This window comes from Alosa sapidissima, chromosome 23, assembly GCF_018492685.1.
Source record: "Alosa sapidissima isolate fAloSap1 chromosome 23, fAloSap1.pri, whole genome shotgun sequence".
Classification (NCBI taxonomy): domain Eukaryota; kingdom Metazoa; phylum Chordata; class Actinopteri; order Clupeiformes; family Clupeidae; genus Alosa; species Alosa sapidissima.
Window position 1 is genome coordinate 30,269,295 of NC_055979.1, and position 19,606 is coordinate 30,288,900.

At 46.7% G+C, this 19,606-nt stretch overlaps 1 protein-coding gene across 3 annotated transcripts in view; it reads left to right on the forward strand.

The window, feature by feature from the left end:
- The window catches only part of srgap1b (SLIT-ROBO Rho GTPase activating protein 1b), an 89,495-nt gene extending 76,077 nt beyond the window's left edge, over nt 1-13,418 (forward strand). For 2 of the 3 annotated variants that reach the window (XM_042081465.1, XM_042081466.1), the window contains exons 19-23: nt 1,271-1,448; nt 2,293-2,394; nt 4,898-5,267; nt 11,162-11,496; nt 11,530-13,418. In XM_042081465.1, coding sequence (XP_041937399.1) covers nt 1,271-1,448; nt 2,293-2,394; nt 4,898-5,267; nt 11,162-11,496; nt 11,530-11,677 — 1,133 coding nt within the window. In that variant the 3' untranslated portion in view covers nt 11,678-13,418. The remainder of the gene's footprint in view (nt 1-1,270; nt 1,449-2,292; nt 2,395-4,897; nt 5,268-11,161; nt 11,497-11,529) is intronic. The other variant, XM_042081468.1, reaches the window with a different exon arrangement.
- Nucleotides 13,419-19,606: the final 6,188 nt, after the last annotated feature.

Sequence of the window (19,606 nt, forward strand, 5' to 3'; positions counted from 1 at the left end):
TGTCTCTCTCTCTCTCTATTCATCTGTCTGTTCATCTCTCTCTCTCCCTCTGTTCATCTCTCTCTCTCTCCCTCTGTTCATCTGTTTCTGTTCATCTGTCTCTCTTTTCTCTCTCTATTCATCTGTCTGTTCATCTCTCTCTCTCCCTCTGTTCATCTGTCTCTCTCTCTCCCTCTGTTCATCTCTCTCGCTCCCTCTGTTCATCTGTCTCTCTCTCCCTCTGTTCATCTCTCTCTCTCTCCCTCTGTTCATCTGTCTCTCTCTCCCTCTGTTCATCTCTCTCTCCCTCTGTTCATCTCTCTCTCTCCCTCTGTTCATCTCTCTCTCTCCCTCTGTTCATCTCTCTCTCTCCCTCTGTTCATCCCTCTCTCTCTCCCTCTGTTCATCTGTCTCTCTCTCCCTCTGTTCATCCCTCTCTCTCTCCCTCTGTTCATCCCTCTCTCTCTCCCTCTGTTCATCTCTCTCTCTCTCCCTCTGTTCATCTCTCTCTCCCTCTGTTCATCTCTCTCTCTCTCCCTCTGTTTATCCCTCTCTCTCCCTCTGTTCATCCCTCTCTCTCTCTTCCTCTGTTCATCTCTCTCCCTCTGTTCATCTCTCTCTCTCTCCCTCTGTTCATCTCTCTCTCCCTCTGTTCATCCCTCTCTCTCCCTCTGTTCATCTCTCTCTCTCTCCCTCTGTTCATCTCTCTCTCTCCCTCTGTTCATCCCTCTCTCTCTCCCTCTGTTCATCTCTCTCTCTCTCTGTTCATCTCTCTCTCCCTCTGTTCATCTGTCTCTCTCTCCCTCTGTTCATCCCTCTCTCTCTCCCTCTGTTCATCTCTCTCTCCCTCTGTTCATCTCTCTCCCTCTGTTCATCTCTCTCTCTCTCCCTCTGTTCATCTCTCTCTCTCCCTCTGTTCATCCCTCTCTCTCTCCCTCTGTTCATCTCTCTCTCTCTCCCTCTGTTCATCCCTCTCTCTCCCTCTGTTCATCTCTCTCTCTCTCCCTCTGTTCATCTCTCTCTCTCTGTTCATCTCTCTCTCCCTCTGTTCATCTCTCTCTCTCTCCCTCTGTTCATCCCTCTCTCTCTCCCTCTGTTCATCTCTCTCTCTCGCCCTCTGTTCATCCCTCTCTCTCTCTCTCCTTTTATTTACGGCTCCTCCCTCCTTTCTCTCTTTATTGTTTTTTTGATTTTTATCTCTCAAATTGTACATGTCTTGCCCCTCCCCATTTTCCATCTCTCTCTCTCTCTCTCTCTCTCTCTCTCTCTCTCCTCTTGTTCCTCTCTTCAGAGGCTGAGCCCCTGGAGGCCGTAGCCAAGTTTGACTACACTGGGCGCTCGGCGCGAGAGCTGTCATTCAAGAAAGGGGCGTGTCTTCAGCTGTTCCAGCGTGCATCAGACGACTGGTGGGAGGGGCGTCATAACGGCAGCACTGGCCTCATCCCCCACCAGTACATCATATTAAAGAGGTGCGCACGCACGCACACGCACGCACACACGCACACGCACACGCACACACACACACACACTGATGCACACACACATGAATCCAGCACATCATACTAAAGGGAGGAAATACACATAAGCACGTATGCCCCATGCATACTGTACACACATCACACTGCAGGACCCATGCATACTGTACACACATCACACTGCAGGACCCAGATGAAATATGCCCATGCATACTGCACACACATCACACTGCAGGACCCAGATGAAATATGCCCATGCATACTGCACACACATCACACTGCAGGACCCAGATGAAATATGCCCATGCATACTGTACACACATCACACTGCAGGACCCAGATGAAATATGCCCATGCATACTGTACACACATCGCACTGCAGGACCCATGCATACTGTACACACATCACACTGCAGGACCCATGCATACTGCACACACATCACACTGCAGGACCCAGATGAAATATGCCCATGCATACTGCACACACATCACACTGCAGGACCCAGATGAAATATGCCCATGCATACTGTACACACATCACACTGCAGGACCCAGATGAAATATGCCCATGCATACTGTACATCACACTGCAGGACCCAGATGAAATATGCCCATGCATACTGTACATCACACTGCAGGACCCAGATGAAATATGCCCATGCATTCTGTACATCACACTGCAGGACCCATGCATACTGTACACACATCGCACTGCAGGGACTAGAACCAGGACAGGCGCTTACTCAGAGATATGAATGGTGACTGATCAGACAAATGATCACATAACAAGCTAATGATGTGTGTGTGTGTGTGTGTGTGTGTGTGTGTTTCCCCGCAGCGATGGTGACAGTGTGAAGGTGAAAGCTAGCAGCCCTTCTGAGAGCAACAGAAGCCTGAGCTCACCGACCGAGGGCAGAGCTACAGATTCCTTCATCAGCAGGTGTGTGTGTGTGCCGTGTGTGTGTGTGTGTGGTGGGTGTGTGTGTGTATGTGTGTGGTGTGTGTGTGTGGTGTGTGTGTGGTGTGTGTGTGTGTGTGTGTGGTGTGTGTGTGGTGTGTGCCGTGTGTGTGTGGGTGTTTGTGTGGCGTGTGTGTGGTGTGTGTGTGTGTGTGTCGTGCTGTGTGTGTCGTGTGTGTGTGTGTGTCGTGTGTGGCGTGTGTGTGGTGTGTGTGTGTGGGTGTTTGTGTGGCGTGTGTGTGGTGTGTGTGTGTGTGTGTGTGTGTCGTGCTGTGTGTGTCGTGTGTGTGTGTGTCGTGTGTGTGGTGTGTGTGTGTGTGGTGTGTGTGTGCTGTGTGTGTTGTGTGTCGTGTGTGTGTGTGTGGTGTGTGTGTGTGCTGTGTGGTGTGTGTGTGTGTGTGTGTGTGTGTGTGTGGTATGTGTGTGGTGTGTGTCGTGTGTGTGTGTGTGTGTGCTGTGTGTGTGTGTGCTCTGTGTGTGTCGTGTGTGCTGTGTGTGTGTGTGGTGTTTGTGGTGTGTGTGTGTGGTGTGTGTGTGTGTGTGTGTTGTGTGTGTGTGGTGTATGTGTGTGTGTGTGTGCTGTGTGTGTCGTGTGTGCTGTGTGTGTCGTGTGTGCTGTGTGTGTCGTGTGTGTGTGTGTGTGTGTCGTGTGCTGTGTGTGTGTGTGCTGTGTGTGTCGTGTGTGCTGTGTGTGTCTTGTGTGTGTGGTGTGTGTGTGCTGTGTGGTGTGTGTGTGGTGTGTGTCGTGTGTGTGTGTGTGTGTCTGCTGTGTGTGTGTGTGCTGTGTGTGCTGTGTGTGTGTGTGGTGTTTGTGGTGTGTGTGTGTGTGTGTGTGGTGTGTGCCGTGTGTGTGTGGGTGTTTGTGTGGCGTGTGTGTGGTGTGTGTCGTGCTGTGTGTGTCGTGTGTGTGGTGTGTGTGTGTGTGTGTGTGCTGTGTGCTGTGTGTGTTGTGTGGTGTGTGTGTGTGCTGTGTGGTGTGTGTGTGTGTGTGTGTGGTGTGTGTGTGGTATGTGTGTGTGTGTCGTGTGTGTGTGTGTGTGTGTGTCGTGTGTGTGTGTGCTGTGTGTGTGTGTGCTCTGTGTGTGTCGTGTGTGCTGTGTGTGTGTGTGGTGTTTGTTGTGTGTGTGCTGTGTGTGTCGTGTGTGCTGTGTGTGTGTGTGTGTGTGTCGTGTGCTGTGTGTGTGTGTGCTGTGTGTGTCGTGTGTGCTGTGTGTGTCGTGTGTGTGTGTGTGTGGTGTGTGTGTCGTGTGTGTGTCCTGCGTGTGCCGTGTGTGTCGCGTGTGTCTTGTGTGTCTGTGTGACTGTGTCTGTGTGCGTGTGACAGCATGGTAGAATATGAGTGTTCATGCTATTACTTGTACATCCTTAAAAGGGTTATAGGTTGGATTCAAGTTGTCTTGAACACGCCAATACATCCACAATGCCACTCTTCCATAGCCTGGAATATCCAGACCCTGGTAATCTAGAAAGATTAAGGGTCTGGCCACGGACAATGTAATGACCCAACTCGAGGGGCGGCAACAAGCATACATTTGAAAATCTCACTGCACGCAATTGGATAACACTAGACCAATTTATTCTGAATGATTTTGGACTTTGACACAATCGGATAACAGTACGACCAAGGTGTACTGTCCTCCAACGTTGCAGCGCTGTCTTCCTCAGTTTAGCTGGTTCCCCGGAATGTTGGGGTAAAAGTAACGTGCATCATTGCTCTTTGCCAGAGTGTCTCGCAGAGACAATTCCATTGTGCTCTCGCAAGAACACTGGATTTCCAGTGTAACTCTTCCATTGACTTCTATGTGTTTGATACAGCGCCTCTTGAGGTACAATGTAGTATTACAGCTGAGCTATTTTGGCGTTCATTAAAATGGTGGTTTCTTCACATTATTTTGCAATTTTTTTGGTCACTTTTTAAAAGTTTTAAGCTACAAATCCTAGACATAGCACATCTAACAAAATATAATGTATCATTGGTGTGTGTGTGTGTGTGTGTGTGTGTGTGTGTGTGTGTGTGTGCGTGCGTGAGCGTGTGTGTGCGTGCGCGCGTGTGTGTGTGTGTGCGCGCGTGTGTGTGAGTGTGTGTGTGTGTGTGTGCGTGTGTGTGTGTGTGTGTGTGTGTGTGTGTGCGTGTGCCTGAGTGTGTGTGTGTGTGTGCGTGCGCGCGTGTGTGTGTGCGTGTGTGTGTGTGTGTGTACGTGCGCGTGTGTGTTTGTGTGCGTGTGCGCGCGTGTGTGAGTGCGTGTGTGTGTGTGTGTGTGCATGCGTGTGCGTGTGCGTGCGTGAGCGTGTGTGTGTGTGTGAGTGTGTGTGTGTGTGTGTGTGTGTGTGTGTGTGTGTGCGTGCGCGCGTGCGTGTGTGTGCGTGTGCCTGAGTGTGTGTGTGTGTGCGTGTGGTGTGTGTGTGTGTGCGTGCGCGTGTGTCTGTGTGCGTGTGTGCGTGTGTGTGTGCGTGTGTGTGTGTGTGTGACCTTCTCTCACTGCAGGCACAGGAAGCGCACTGAGGCCCTCCTGCGTCGTGCGCCCAGTCGCCTGAGTGACAGCCACTGCCATGGCAACGGCTCCGTGCTGGAGCGCAGCTCGCCACCCGTCACCGTGACGGTCACCGGTCACTTCAGCCCTCGCGAGCTGCTCCGCGGCATCACACACTCCACGCAGACGCTGGCACACACGCAGTCGTCGCACGCGCTCACACACTCCACACACTCCACGCACGGCATGCACAGCCCCGAGAGGCCGCGGCAGAGGACCAGCGCCATGGTGACGAGACATGAGTCACTGCGCCGTGACCGGGAGAGCCCGCCCACACCCTCCCAGGGCCGCGCCCGCACGCTGAACCCACACACCTTGGCACAGGTGAGGGACTCACGCACACACACACACACACACACACACACACACACACACACCTTAGCACAGGTGAAGGACTCGCACGCACATACACACACATACTAGGGTGTCCGCAGGGTTGTAAAAGGTAGTAAATGAAATTGACCGTTCACAAAACCCCGCCCATCGAACGCAGATGAACCAATGGCAGTCCAGTAGCTCCGTGCAGGCAGACATGGGCCGTCAACTTCACCTTACGGCTCCATAGAAATGTATTGGGAGCCTTGATATTTGTCCGGTTTTATGTGATTTTATAGTGATATGAGTTGAAAACAGAGCTAGTGAGCGGAGCTGAGCGGTGCCTATATCCTGCTCCTCGCTCAGGTGGCTGTTCACTCGGCCGCTCCTCGCTCAGGTGGCTGTTCACTCGGCCGCTCCTCCGCTCAAATTCACGTCAGGCCGCTCCGCTCAATTTCGCTCCCCGCTCCACTTCAAAATCCTCCCGCTCCAGTGAAATCGCTCCACGCTCACTCCAATTTAAAGGAGGGAGAAATAATCTACAAGCCGAATTGTCACCTTAGAAAACTTAAATCTCAAAGAACTAAGAGAAACGGCAATGTCACTCATATAACATGTATTGTAAAAGATAGCCTAATGCAATACCGACAGTGCAATGCATTCTGGGATACGGGGGAGAACTCTGGGGGTTGTTTGTGTGTGTTAATGTCTTTTCACTGTTTTAATGTCCGTGTTTTAGTGTAGCGTGTTACCCTTTTAGGTCTTCCTCGTGTGTGATCCTTTTTGTGTGGGGGTCTGTATGTGTAGTGTGTGTGTGTGCGTTTGATCTGCCTAGAGTGTGCACTTTTCGTGGCCTGCGTACCTGCTCCTGTTTCTGAATGCTAGGCACTGAACGCGGCCTCTGCACCTAGCTGCAGCAACAAATCCGTTACATCACTATGACAAGTGTCCTTATTTTGAAATGTAACGTCTTAGTTTCATTATGAAGACGTGAGTTCGAGACGTGAGGTGGATTTGGGCTTCAGACTCGTGGTGTGAGCGGCGCCGGAGCGAAATTGGAGCGGAACAGAGCGGCCGCTCCGGTCTCTGAATTAAAAAGCGCTCCGCGCGCCAACAAAATTCCATCCGCTCCTCGCTCGCTTGCTCTGTTTGAAAAGGACAGTCAAATGACATGTGGGATTAACACAACACCGATACACAGAAAAATGCCTTTCAATCTTGATTATGTTTTCTGTAATTATGTTCAATTAGATTAAATTCTCTCGTCCCAGATCTCCACTATTTATTAAGCAAAGGGTTACTCCTTAGCAAACCATAACTACACAGTGCTCCACCACATCTGTGGATTAAGCCACACAGTCAACTCAATGTAAGTAAGATAAATAAGGATGTTAGTTGTTTTCAGCTTTGCCAGCATTGCATATAAAATGATTATCACTTAGAGGAGACTTGTAGATAACTAACATTAGCATAGTTAGCTAACCGCTGCTAGTAACGGGCTAGCTTCGTCACGTCAGAGAAGCATGGGGCTGTGCCACTGATCTTTATAGATCAGTGGGCTGTGCACAGTAGTGTAACATTTATTCACCATATAATAATAAAGTTGAAGTGGCTCTGCAATGTAGGCTATGTTTCCGTTTTTTGGCAGCACCATGTTCCTTACATGACATGGCCCAGTGTCCTAACATGCATGCAAGTCTATCTAGCACAGCTAACGTTAATATTAATATCAGTGAATCACACTCGCCTCCCATTTAATTTTGTCACCCAACAACACTAGATATGAGTTTTTATACATGTGTTTCCATGTCATACTTCAGTCTTTCAACGGATTGTAAATGATTGTAAATGAATTTAGGTCCGTGGCTCTCTAAAAGAGCCTCGATCTTGTGCTGTAACTTTTACAGAGTCTTCTCTTAACAGCTACTGTACCATTGAATTTCTAGACAACTCCGTTCTGAGTTTGACGGGCGTAGTAACAATAACTAGGGGGCGTGGCTTTTGCGAACGGTCAATTAGCTAAATTTAAGGCCATTTAAAAGTATTAAAAAGTAATAAACGTCTTCTGATGAGGTATTACATTTTCGAACCACTAACTATGAGATTTTCCATTTGTGTTAAGTGCAGGCCTATCTCCTAAAATTCGCGTGAATTTGTTTATATTATATTAATTATATGTGCGAGTAGGACCTATAAGTATATATACTTTTTTGATCCAAAAATTTCCAAAGGGAAATTTGGTCTCTGCATTTAACCCAATCAGTGAATTAGTGAAACACAAACAGCACACAGTGAACACACAGTGAGGTGAAGCACACACTAATCCCGGCGCAGTGAGCTGCCTGCTACAATGGTGGCGTTCGGGGAGCAGTGAGGGGTTAGGTGCCTTGCTCAAGGGCACTTCAGCCGCAGCCCACGTCAGTGTGTGTTAGCGGTAAAAACTTTTAGCGTCCTCTCAAACTCTATGCTCAAACTGGATATACGGCTGGCTTTCTGCCAAACTTGTTGCCAAAAGTTTTCTAGGCTACTATTGACGAAGTCATGGGAAAATGTAATTTTTCGGACATGTGGTTAGAGGACTCGAGATTCAAAGACTGGCTTAGGCTAGTTGGCAACAGCCAAGAGGCTTATTGCCACGTCTGTAAAAAGACAATAAATGTCCCCTGAGGGAGTGATGGGAGTGAATGCCGTCAGGTCACATATGAAGTCTACTAGCCAGCAAACAAGAATGTGCGGACGTAGTCAGAGATGGAAGAGTCAACTGCCTGGCTCAGTGGCTCATCGGCCACGTAGGGCTACTGTCTCTCCACATAAATATGCGTCATTGAAGCTATCAGTATGTCTACGCTACCAGCTGTCATTGTCATCCAAAAAAGTAGGCTAATCATTTGCGCCGTCACGTTTTCAATAGACCTCTCCGGAATAAGTCCCGCCTCCGAAACATCCATTGTTGGTGCCGTTAAAGTAGAAATATATCAGTAAGAAGCACTAAGCCAGTGGTCTCCAAACTTTTTCTTGAGGGCCAGCTCACTATGCCTGGCACTAAGAGAGGGCCAGAGACTCGGAGTATATCAGTAACCATAAATAGCTTAGTGCTGTGAACAACAACAATCTACCTTAGTTGAATATTCCATTACATTTAATCATAGGCTACTGCAATTTAATACCATTGTTAGCTGTGTTTATATTGCCATCATGCCATATCAGTGTAAAATGTAGCTCAAATGAAATGAAATGAATACTAATAAAAAGACTTTAGCATTCCCAAAAGTATTAGCAGGGAGTCCCAAAAGTATATCTTATTTAAAATGAACTCTGAACTCTTTGCATACACAGCTCAAGTTGTGAACAAGCAATATCCTACAAATAATTTAAAGTTCTCAAACTATGAGAGTTTTATGAAGTGCTGGCAAAAACATCTGGAATGACCACCATTCTAACTTCACTCACCTGATGATTTGTGAATTGTGAATTTGGATGAACATTTGACCGAGTGAATAAAAAATAGAAATAGTTATCCCAGGAAGTCCCAGAAATATGACTTGAATAGAAGTTAGTTAGTTATTAACAATGAATTGATAAACTTTTAGAATACTTTGAGCACTGATGCAGTCAGCATAGGCCTCTTACATTGTTTGCAGGTAGGCCTACATTTCATTCCGTTTTCGATGGTAAATGCGAAACAGCGCCAAGACAACCACCAGTGGACAAAAAGAGTATTACACGTGTACTGTTAAGATCCGCTATAGAGAATGAATGGGGGAAATTACGGAGGTTACAGTTTGATGATGTCGTACTCCCCTGCGGGCCAGATGCTATATACCACGGACATGTTTTGGGGGGCCACCCAAAATGAGGTGGCGGGCCGTAGTTTGGGGACCACTGCAGTAAGCTAACGCACACTTCAGCCTCTGATTCCTAGTCTGCTTATCATTATCTGTTTTTCGTGAAAAAAAACAAAATCTCGTCTCGTCATGTCTTTAGTGTCTTTGTTGGTGATTTCTTTCTTTTTCAAATATCTCAATAACAGCCAACAAACTCTCAGCACAGTCAAACCAAAGTTAAGTCATGTTGAAAAGAGGCTGAACCTTGCAAACGATTTACTTTTATAGACCACTGAAATCACGCGTGAATCACACGTGAAAATGACCATCACGTTAGGTTGTGACTGGTTGGTTGTGAGCGAGATCTAACGCCCTCCTCCGCCCGCGTACATCGGAACTAGCTCCCGGTTAGCATTAACAATCGTTTACTACTTAAACAACACCGACAATCAAAAAATCCAGTGGAAACTAGATGGCAGAAGTGTGTAGGCCAATCGGCCCACCAGCTTTTTCTACTTTGTCACCTACAGAGTTTGACAGGTACGATTTTTCGAAACGCCATGTTATTTCCCATAGACATTCGACAACCGGAAGTTGGGTGGATCCGGATGTTTCGGAGGCGGGACTTATTCCGGTGAGGTCTATGACACAGGTTGTAAGAGCAGCAGACATAGCCTAAACTATGCCTACATACAGTATCACAATAACCCATTTTCAAATTAAAAGTCCCCATAAAGGCAGAAGGCCTTTTTATTCAAACAAATATATAATTAAATGAAAGGGAAAAAAACAAGAATATAACATGTAAATATATGCACATGTTATAAGGGGTTATAAGGGCTGCCTTGACTACAGAATAGAGGTTAAACATAGGCCTGACAGTGTTACTTTGTTTAGACTATAATATTTAACATTTTCTACCCTCAGTAAATGTCATGTTAAGGTTAGTTTAACAGGTGTGACTTTTACATTATTCAAAGCTTGCTCAGGAGCTATAGGTTTACCCCATTGATGTATGTGATGAGATCAAAGTCCCAATAGACTTGCTTAAAATTAGTTGAATATAACAACCTGTGTAGGTATAGGCTGTATTGTAATATACTATCAATATATTATAATGTCATATATTTTAAATCAATTTATCAATTAGTTTCCACAAAATTCCCCAGAAGTCATCATTTAAGGGGTTATTTTTCAAAATTTTCATCACAGGGAGCATGCAGGCCCAAAAGTATTTTATCACATGGGGCCCACATTCTCCAGCAGCACCCAATTAATAATTAGTATTTTTGTAAAATGTGACCACCTATTTTTGAATGTGATGCCTTGACTGGCAAAGTATATGAGACAGCAAGAGTGTGTGTGTACTGTGTATGGTCGTGGGCCTTTTTGGAAGAAAGTCCAGTAAAACTTTTCTGATTTTCATTTGTCATTTTGTCTTGATTGAGATAGAATGATAGTGAAAGAACGTGTAGTGCTGGAGAAGTGGTGTGTGCTCCTCCTACACATAACAATGAAATAACTTTTTATCTTGAGTTAGGATTAAAATAACAAATAATTGTGTATAGGCCAGTGTTTTTATTGAAGCAAAAAAGGAACAAAGTATCCAGTAACTGTAATAATAGATACTTGATTTGAATTCTAAACATTGCTACACTCTTACTCAGAAAGTTAAATAACAAAATGACAGTAATCCGTTACTTTATAATTAGTTACCCCCAACACTAAATTTCGAAAGGTTGCCGCTAGTTGCAGCTCAAAGTCGTGTTGGTATTAAAAAATATTGTGAAGGTATTAAAAAAGGTATTAAATTCAACTTAAGAATTTCTGCATACGCGCACACACACACACATACGCACACGCGCACACACACACACACGCACACACGCACACACACATACATGCACACACGCATACACACACAAACATGCGCACACACACACGCACACACATGCACACACAATGCGTTGGGCAGGAAAGTGAGTGTAGTAACATTTCTCTTCTCTCTCTCCCGCTCCTCTCCCATCACTCTCTCCCTCTCTCTTTCCCTCCCTCCTCTCTCTCTCTCTCTCTGTGTAGGAGATTGAGGAGACGGTGGCAGCTGCCCTGAGTGGGCTGCGTGTGTTGGAGCGGGGTCAGTTGGAGCGGGGTCAGTCGGAGCGGGGTCAGTTGGAGCGGGGTCAGTCGGGTCAGTGTGGAGGTGGCGGAGGAGGGAGCAGCGTGTGTGGTGTTAAGCCGGACCTGGTACTGGACACACTGGAGACGGTGAAGAACGGGGCCCCGATGGGCCCCACAGGCTCCACCCCCTCCAGCCTGTCCAGCCCGTCTGATTCGCCGAGCCCCATGAGCCCGCTGGGCTCCTCCCTCCCACCGCTGCCTGGCCCCGCCTCCCGCCCCCCCGAGCCGCCCGTCACATTTGAGCCCCGCCCCCCCGAGCCGCCCGTCACATTTGAGCCGGTCACCTTCAGCCCCGTGGCCGCCGCCCGCCCCCCCGCGCTGCGGCCTAAGCCGCCCCTCATGCCCAAGAGCCACACGCCCTCGCAGCAGCCCTCGCCCACGCTGCACCTCCCCCCCGATAAGTCCGGAACCATGTGAGCGGAACCGGACCACGCTGGACCGGAGTGGACCGGCACGGAACCGGACCGGCACGGAGGAGGACTGAGACGGAGATGAAGTCCAGGCTGGGCTCCTGACCAGGACTCATGTACAAAAGATGACTGTAGGGCTGGGTAGCTGATTGGTCAAAAGATGACTGTAGGGCTGGGTAGCTGATTGGTCAAAAGATGACTGTAGGGCTGGGTAGCTGATTGGTCAAAAGATGACTGTAGGGCTGGGTAGCTGATTGGTCAAAAGATGACTGTAGGGCTGGGTAGCTGATTGGTTGGATAGATTTAGCCAGTGAAAAATGTCAGTGTGCTTTTTTTAGGCGGGTGTGCGGTCCCTCAGTGTGTATGTGTAGCCGTGCTTGTGTTGTTGTGGTTGTGTTTCAGAAACACACACATACACACACACACTGGCCAGCACACACTGAGGGATCCATGTACAGGACTAGCGCCCAGTGGTCTAGGTGTTGGAAATGTAGTCTTTTAGTGGAGTGTGTTTCGTGTTGTGAGTCTTAGGGCCTTACTGCCACCGAGAGATCAAAACTGCTCCTCCAGGGTTTCTTTTGATTGGATGAGCAAGCTGCTGTGTTGCCATGGTTTTGTTTGATTGGCTGGAAAAGCTGCTATATTCCCGTTGTTTTTGTTTGATTGGCTGGAAGAAGCTGCTATATTTCTCATGGTTGCATTTGATTGGATGGAAGAAGCTGCTATATTCTCATGGGGATGTTTTAATTGGCTGATGATAGGAAGTGAAGTTGGTGTTTGATTGGTGACAGGGTTTAGCTAACAGGAACAGAGTGCTGATAGGAACTGTAGTCAGTAAGCTTTATTCAAAGCCACCTGGTGCATACACATGGCCTCTTTGAGTGCCAGACACTGAATGTATTTCTCCTGAATGTTTTTTTTAGTATTATTTCACACGGATTCACACATAGCCTTCATTACCGTGGAGACGCCTTGGTGACCGTAGTAATGTTGCTGCCGGGGTCCTTATTACCTTAGCAAAACCCCCCCCCCCCCCCCCCCCCCACACACACACACACATGCATATACACACACACACGCACACACACACACACACACACATGCATATACACACACACACACACAAACACAAATGACAAGTACAAGTTCCTTCACAGTTTTGGACACACTGCCTTGTTGATGAGGCCCAAATCTGCAGCCTGAGGACTCATTGGGCGTGCTGCTGTTGCATCATGGGACATTCAGACTCTGGGGCTTCCATCGCCGATGGCAACCATGACCTGCTGGTGCAGCTCTCTCTGAGGACCAATGGCAATCGCTGTTTTGACCAATATGCCATTTTGACCCATGTCCTTCCAGTGTGTGTGTGTGTGTGTGAGAGAGAGAGAGAGAGAGGAGCGCAAGGAATGTGTTGACTTGTTTTCAGACCTACCCATGAGAACATTCCTTCACTTTATGTCCACTGTTTGTGTGTGTCAGTGTGTGTGTGTTTGTTTGGAAAAAGAGGGTCTGTATATATGCACTTGCTGCTGCTGTGTGAGTGTGTGTAGAAATGTATGTGAGAGTCTTCTCTCATGCTAAGACATCTACCTAAGCTATTCTCAGCTAGTCTCAGTTTGCAAAATGTAACATAAGTGTGTTAATTAGCAGAACCAATCTGAGGAGTACAACTCTATATATGTGTGTGTGTGCGTGTGTATGAGAGAGAGAGTGAGATTGAGAGAGAGAGAGAGTGTGCGCGTATGAGAGATTGAGAGAGAGAGAGAGTGTGCGTATGAGAGAGAGAGAGAAAGAGAGAGAGAGAGTGTGTGTGGGTATTCAAGTGATACACTACACTTATGTGTGTGTGTGCGTGCGTGCGTGTGCGTGTGTGTGTGTGTGCGTGCGTGCGTGCGCGTGCGTGTGTGTGTGTGCGTGCGTGTGCGTGTGCGTGTGTGTGTGTGTGTGCGTGCGTGCGTGTGTGTGTGTGTGTGTGTGTGCGTGCGTGCATGTGCGTGCGTGTGTGTGTGCGCATGTTCTCTCTTGGTGCTCCACCCCCCCTGGGCTTCACCCTCTGGGCAGGTGGGGTGGATAGTCATGTTCAGGAGTGTTGGCGGATGGCCAGTATTGCAGCTTTTCACCACAACGCTACCACAACGCTACCTTAACTACAGACTCCAGTGGCTGTGACACACACACACTCACAAGCCGGACACTAATGTTTTCAGCCCACACCCTAGGCCACACCTGGACTGGTCACCACTCACACACAATGTCCCTTGCACTGGTCACACACAATGTCCCTTGCACTGGTCACACACGATGTCCCTTGCACTGGGCACCGCTGAGATGCCTGAACATCTCATTTACCCATCATGCCTCTGGGTGGGGGGTAGGGTACACAGGAAAGTGCCTTTGGGAAAGATCCCCCTTATGTGTGCGTGCGTGCGTGCGTGCGTGTGTGTGTGTGTATGTGTGTGAGTGTGTGTATGTGTGTGAGTGCGCTCATATCTCTCTGAGCAGTAGTGTCATGAGTAAAACATTAAATAATAGAGCTCTTTCCAAACAGTCATTAAAATGAATGAATAATATAATAAGTATATAAACAGTTAATCCATTGTGATGTTGCACTTTTATGTATAGGACTGTGTGTTTGGCATGTGACCTTATAAAAACATGTTCCAGTGCATTGTAATGGGTGTCTCAATGAATGTCTTTGAAATAAAGGAAGTGCTTCTTTCAAGATGACATATATTTGTCTATGTGTATTTTTGTGCAAAGCCATCCCAGATAGCAAAATCAGATTGGCAGATAACGGACCGCTGGTGGTATGCCATTGGTCCGCCATTGGACCACCTTCCTTAAATTTAACTTGTCATGAATATTAAGAAAAGTTAATCAAATGATATATGGAGTATAACTGAACAAATGAAAAAGATTTTAGACCAATAGTGGCAAAATATTGGGCAATTTGTCTGCAACCCGCCAGAGAACCTATGAGCAAAAGCGGACAGCCAGCTATGCCCCCAATGGACCGACAGTGGTCCGCCAGCTATCTAGGATGTTATATGGCCCTTTCAAGATCATAGGTCATTGATGATCAGTTGGTTAATTTTATCTTATGCCATTCGACATACATTAATATCATTCTCACTTGACTAGTTTAATCCAACCTCTAACGAAAGGATCTTGTTGGAGGTAACATTCTCTTTTATAGATGGAACACAACATATTTTGTTTACAACACAATATGTTTCTTTTACTTTACACAATACAATACCAAACATGACATATTTTGGCCCTGGACACATCTCAGCAAGCTTGAGCACAATCACAAGCCTTGGCCAAATTAACAATAAAACTAAATGCCATTTCATTCACTTTTATTGGTACTGACACAATATGGCTTTACTTCCCATTCAAATTCAACAAGAACCAACCCTCTGGATCCAAGACAGAGCCAGTCAGTCCAACATCAGCCGGTTATGACCTGACAGTGCCTAACATTCTACTCCGCCAATAATGTCCAGTTTACTTCATCTGTACACGAGCAAGCTGTACTAAGCAATCTGTTACTATAGCAAGCTGTACTAAGCAATCTGTTACTATACTGTAGCAAGCTGTACTAAGCAAGCTGTTACTATAGCAAGCTGTACTAAGCAATCTGTTACTATACTGTAGCAAGCTGTACTAAGCAAGCTGTTACTATAGCAAGCTGTTACTATACTGTAGCAAGCTGTACTAAGCAATCTGTTACTATACTGTAGCAAGCTGTACTCAGCAATCTGTTACTATAGCAAGCTGTACTAAGCAATCTGTTACTATAGCAAGCTGTACTAAGCAATCTGTTACTATAGCAAGCTGTACTCAGCAATCTGTACTCAGCAAGCTGTACTCAGCAATCTGTTACTATAGCAAGCTGTACTCAGCAATCTGCTACTATAGCAAGCTGTACTCAGAAATCTGTACTTAGCAAGCTGTACACCAGCAAGCTGTACTTAGCAAGCTGTACTAAACAAGCTGTACTTAGCAAGCTGTACACCAGCAAGCTGTACTTAGCAAGTTGAACTTAGCAAACTGTACTTAGCTGTATTTAGCAAGCTGTACTTGAATAATACAATCAGAGAAGTGAGCCTGTATTCTTTCCTTAAGAAGATCCTGCAAAACTGAACCCAATAAACGGAACTAGGAATGAAAGTATTCTCCCAGCACCACTGAACCAGTGTGTATATTACAGTAAGTCTCCCAACCAGGGGCGGAGTGGGGCACTAAAATCCACCGGGAAAATTCTGACGGCACCGGCCAAGCTCCCCCTCCCAACACCCCCCCCCCACCCCCAAACACGCACACACATCAATAGCACAAACAAAATATATATGTCAATTTAAAATACTAATAGGCTACGTATAGGCTACATTTGGAGAAAGGAACTATGGATAGTGCTAATGCAATACAACAAGCCAATCAACCACAAACCAGGCACTCAATAAATGTGTAAGGAACTAGATATTTAAGTGCAGTATAAAAACAGCTTTGTGGGTGGATGGAAATTTCAATTGCTTAAGCATCATGGAAGGACATATCTGGGTATCATAGTTGCCTGTAAAAAAATTAAAGAAGGCCTAGCCTACAGACAATGTCAACCTAATAACACAGGTAATTAAATAATTGAAAAACCAGGCACATTGAATAGGTTTGTAGAGAATGATTAAAGTAGGCCTAGTTTCAATGAGTTCCACAAACCATTTATCAGCCTGAGTGGCCCACTAATTAGTCATTAGGCTAGGCCTAGGCTACATATCAACATAAGACTAGCTTGTGCTAGTTTCTGCCTAGCAATAACGTCAATGCTTTAGCTCCGCTAACCTTTCTCAATTCTCTCTGCCTTCCACCCATGTGTAAAACAGCAAGCAAGCAACCACGCAAATCCGTCGACTGTCAAAAATCCTGTAGTTTTCCTCGAACTTGATCGCTTGTAGGGTCATGCCATTAGACGAGGGGTCGCTCATTTATCCCCCTACATTTCTGTAAATAGACTTGACCTGCAATCGGTTCATTGGATAAACCAGAAACACATTCCCCATTCCCAGGAGGCTTTGCTCCATTCTAGCCTAGCCCTGCGTTAATTTAAGAACAAACAAACAAATGAAATTGTCTTTTTTTTAATTTTATTTGTGACCATGAAAGTTCTGTAACGCCTGAATAAGACAAAAATTAATTAAGATAAAAGATTAAGGCTAGCCTACACAAAAATCAGCGGAGAGATTAATGTGCAGGGTAACCATGAATGAAATATAGACAGTGAGCGAGTGGTATAAATATTGGTTGGACGTTTCAGAACTAAATTGTAGATCTCGGAGGTTTTCACGGAAATGCATATCTCATGTACGACTCATGGCCGCGAGTAAAGCTCTATGGGCCGGCCGACCGGGGTAAACTCCCGATTGTCCCGATTGCAACTCCGCCCATGCTCCCAACACTTCTAAACCAGTGTGTTTGACTTTGCTACGTGGCTCTTTGCCATGTGGGTGCTGTTTTTCAGCTGCCTGTGGAGAACAACCTGCAGACACAGTATGCTGCCCAAGCGCACTGGGTGACGACCTTGATTGCCTTTTTGCTGAAGTCAGTCTGTTGCTCTGTTCTGGCTGACCTGAGCCATCTAAAAACAGCCGAACTCCCTCTGTGTGTGTGTGTGTGTGTGTGTGTGTGTGTGTGTGTATGTGTGTGAACCTGGTGAATACACTTTGTGTCTGTCTGTGTGTGTGTGTGTTGCATGCACAGCTTGTTTGCCTTTGCTGCCCTCCACACAGAGACACTTATAACCCTGACCAATGGAGACACCACTAATAACCCTGACCAATGGAGACACCACTAATAATCCTGGCCAATGGAGACACTAATACCCCTGGCCAATGGTGGAGACACTACTAACCCTGACCAATGGAGACACCACTAATAATCCTGACCAATGGAGACACCACTAATAATCCTGGCCAATGGAGACACTAATACCCCTGGCCAATGGTGGAGACACTACTAACCCTGGCCAATGGAGACACCACTAATACCCCTGGCCAATGGTGGAGCTGACGACGTGTTGTTGACCAGCTCTAGTGTACACTTCACTTCTCCTATGTGAGTTCATCTCTGTAGATGCATGACCACTAGCCTGACGAGCCAGACCCACATTAAAATGTAGGGTCTGGGCACTCACCGTTCGCAGTGCTCAGTCCGAGGGGCGGGATAATCAGTTGTCTTTCAAATTCCCTCTGCATGCAATAGGACAGCGGCAGCGCTATGAGTCCCATGCGTTTCCCACCAGCGGAGCTAGTTGGCTAGTTCAAACGTTTGCCAATTTAATAAAAGCTTAACTCGTGTCACACTGTTCGCCAACAGCAACATTCATCTTATTTGTTTTCAAGTAGCAGGGAATTCAAGCCAAACCGTTGCAACTCTGCCATCAATCATTATGTTAAGCCCACCGAACGACTCTATACACGATTTCATTGGCCTGATTGAGTTTCAATTTCTGGAGTTCACAAGCCAACAGAGAGTTGCTAGACTAGCCCTGGCAGCAAATGTAATTTGCCGCTAGGGGCGCGTCTAGATTTCTAGGCTACATGACCACAGGAACCTTAATGAGAACTACAACTCCCATGAGGCGTGTGCACTGGGCCGCTGCATGACCATAGGAACCTTAATGAGAACTACAACTCCCATGAGGCATGTGCACTGGGCCGCTGCATGACCATAGGAACCTTAATGAGAACTACAACTCCCATGAGGCGTGTGCACTGGGCCGCTGTCTCTACGTCCTTGACTAGATTGTAAAATGCAATGAGTATGTGGTGGTAAGACAGAGATGGGAAAAGATAACAAACAGCACTATTAGAAGTGACTAAGATAACAAACAGCATGCACTATTAGAAGTGACTAAGTGTGTGTTTTTGTTTGCTTTTGCCAAAATAAACACAAACTAATTAATACATTCGCATTGGCCTTCAATGGCCCTACAGTATGAGAATGACCAAATGGCCATGAGACTGTGTGTTTTGAATGCGATCCTCTGGCGCCACCTCCTGGCTGATCCACCCATAATTCATTTGGAACACCACAAGTGTCTGACACACCCTGACACAGGGTGTGTCACTATCACAGGGTGTGCGACAGTGTCTCCATTGGCCAGGGTTATTAGTAGTGTCTCCATTGGCCAGGGGTATTAGTGTCTCCATTGGCCAGGGGTATTAGTGTCTCCATTGGCCAGGGGTATTAGTGTCTCCATTGGCCAGGGGTATTATTAGTGTCTCCATTGGCCAGGGTTATTAGTAGTGTCTCCATTGGCCAGGGGTATTAGTGTCTCCATTGGCCAGGGTTATTAGTAGTGTCTCCATTGGCCAGGGGTATTAGTGTCTCCATTGGCCAGGGGTATTATTAGTGTCTCCATTGGCCAGGGGTATTATTAGTGTCTCCATTGGCCAGGGGTATTAGTGTCTCCATTGGCCAGGGGTATTAGTAGTGTCTCCATTGGCCAGGGGTATTAGTGTCTCCATTGGCCAGGGGTATTAGTAGTGTCTCCATTGGCCAGGGGTATTAGTGTCTCCATTGGCCAGGGTTATTAGTAGTGTCTCCATTGGCCAGGGGTATTAGTGTCTCCATTGGCCAGGGGTATTAGTAGTGTCTCCATTGGCCAGGGGTATTAGTGTCTCCATTGGCCAGGGTTATTAGTGTCTCCACTCCATCCGTTTATTGTGGATTTTCTCAAAATAGCACCGTGCGCAAAACGACTGGTTTCGCCTTGCAGGGTCACAAATCTACACTATAGGATAGGTCGCCTTTGATTAAAAATCAACTGCTACATCATTAAGTGTAAATGCCATTATGAATGGAATTGCTTAAGCGGCCACACACAGTATACACTAGACAGAATGCCCACACACACCTACTGTAGGGTGACAGA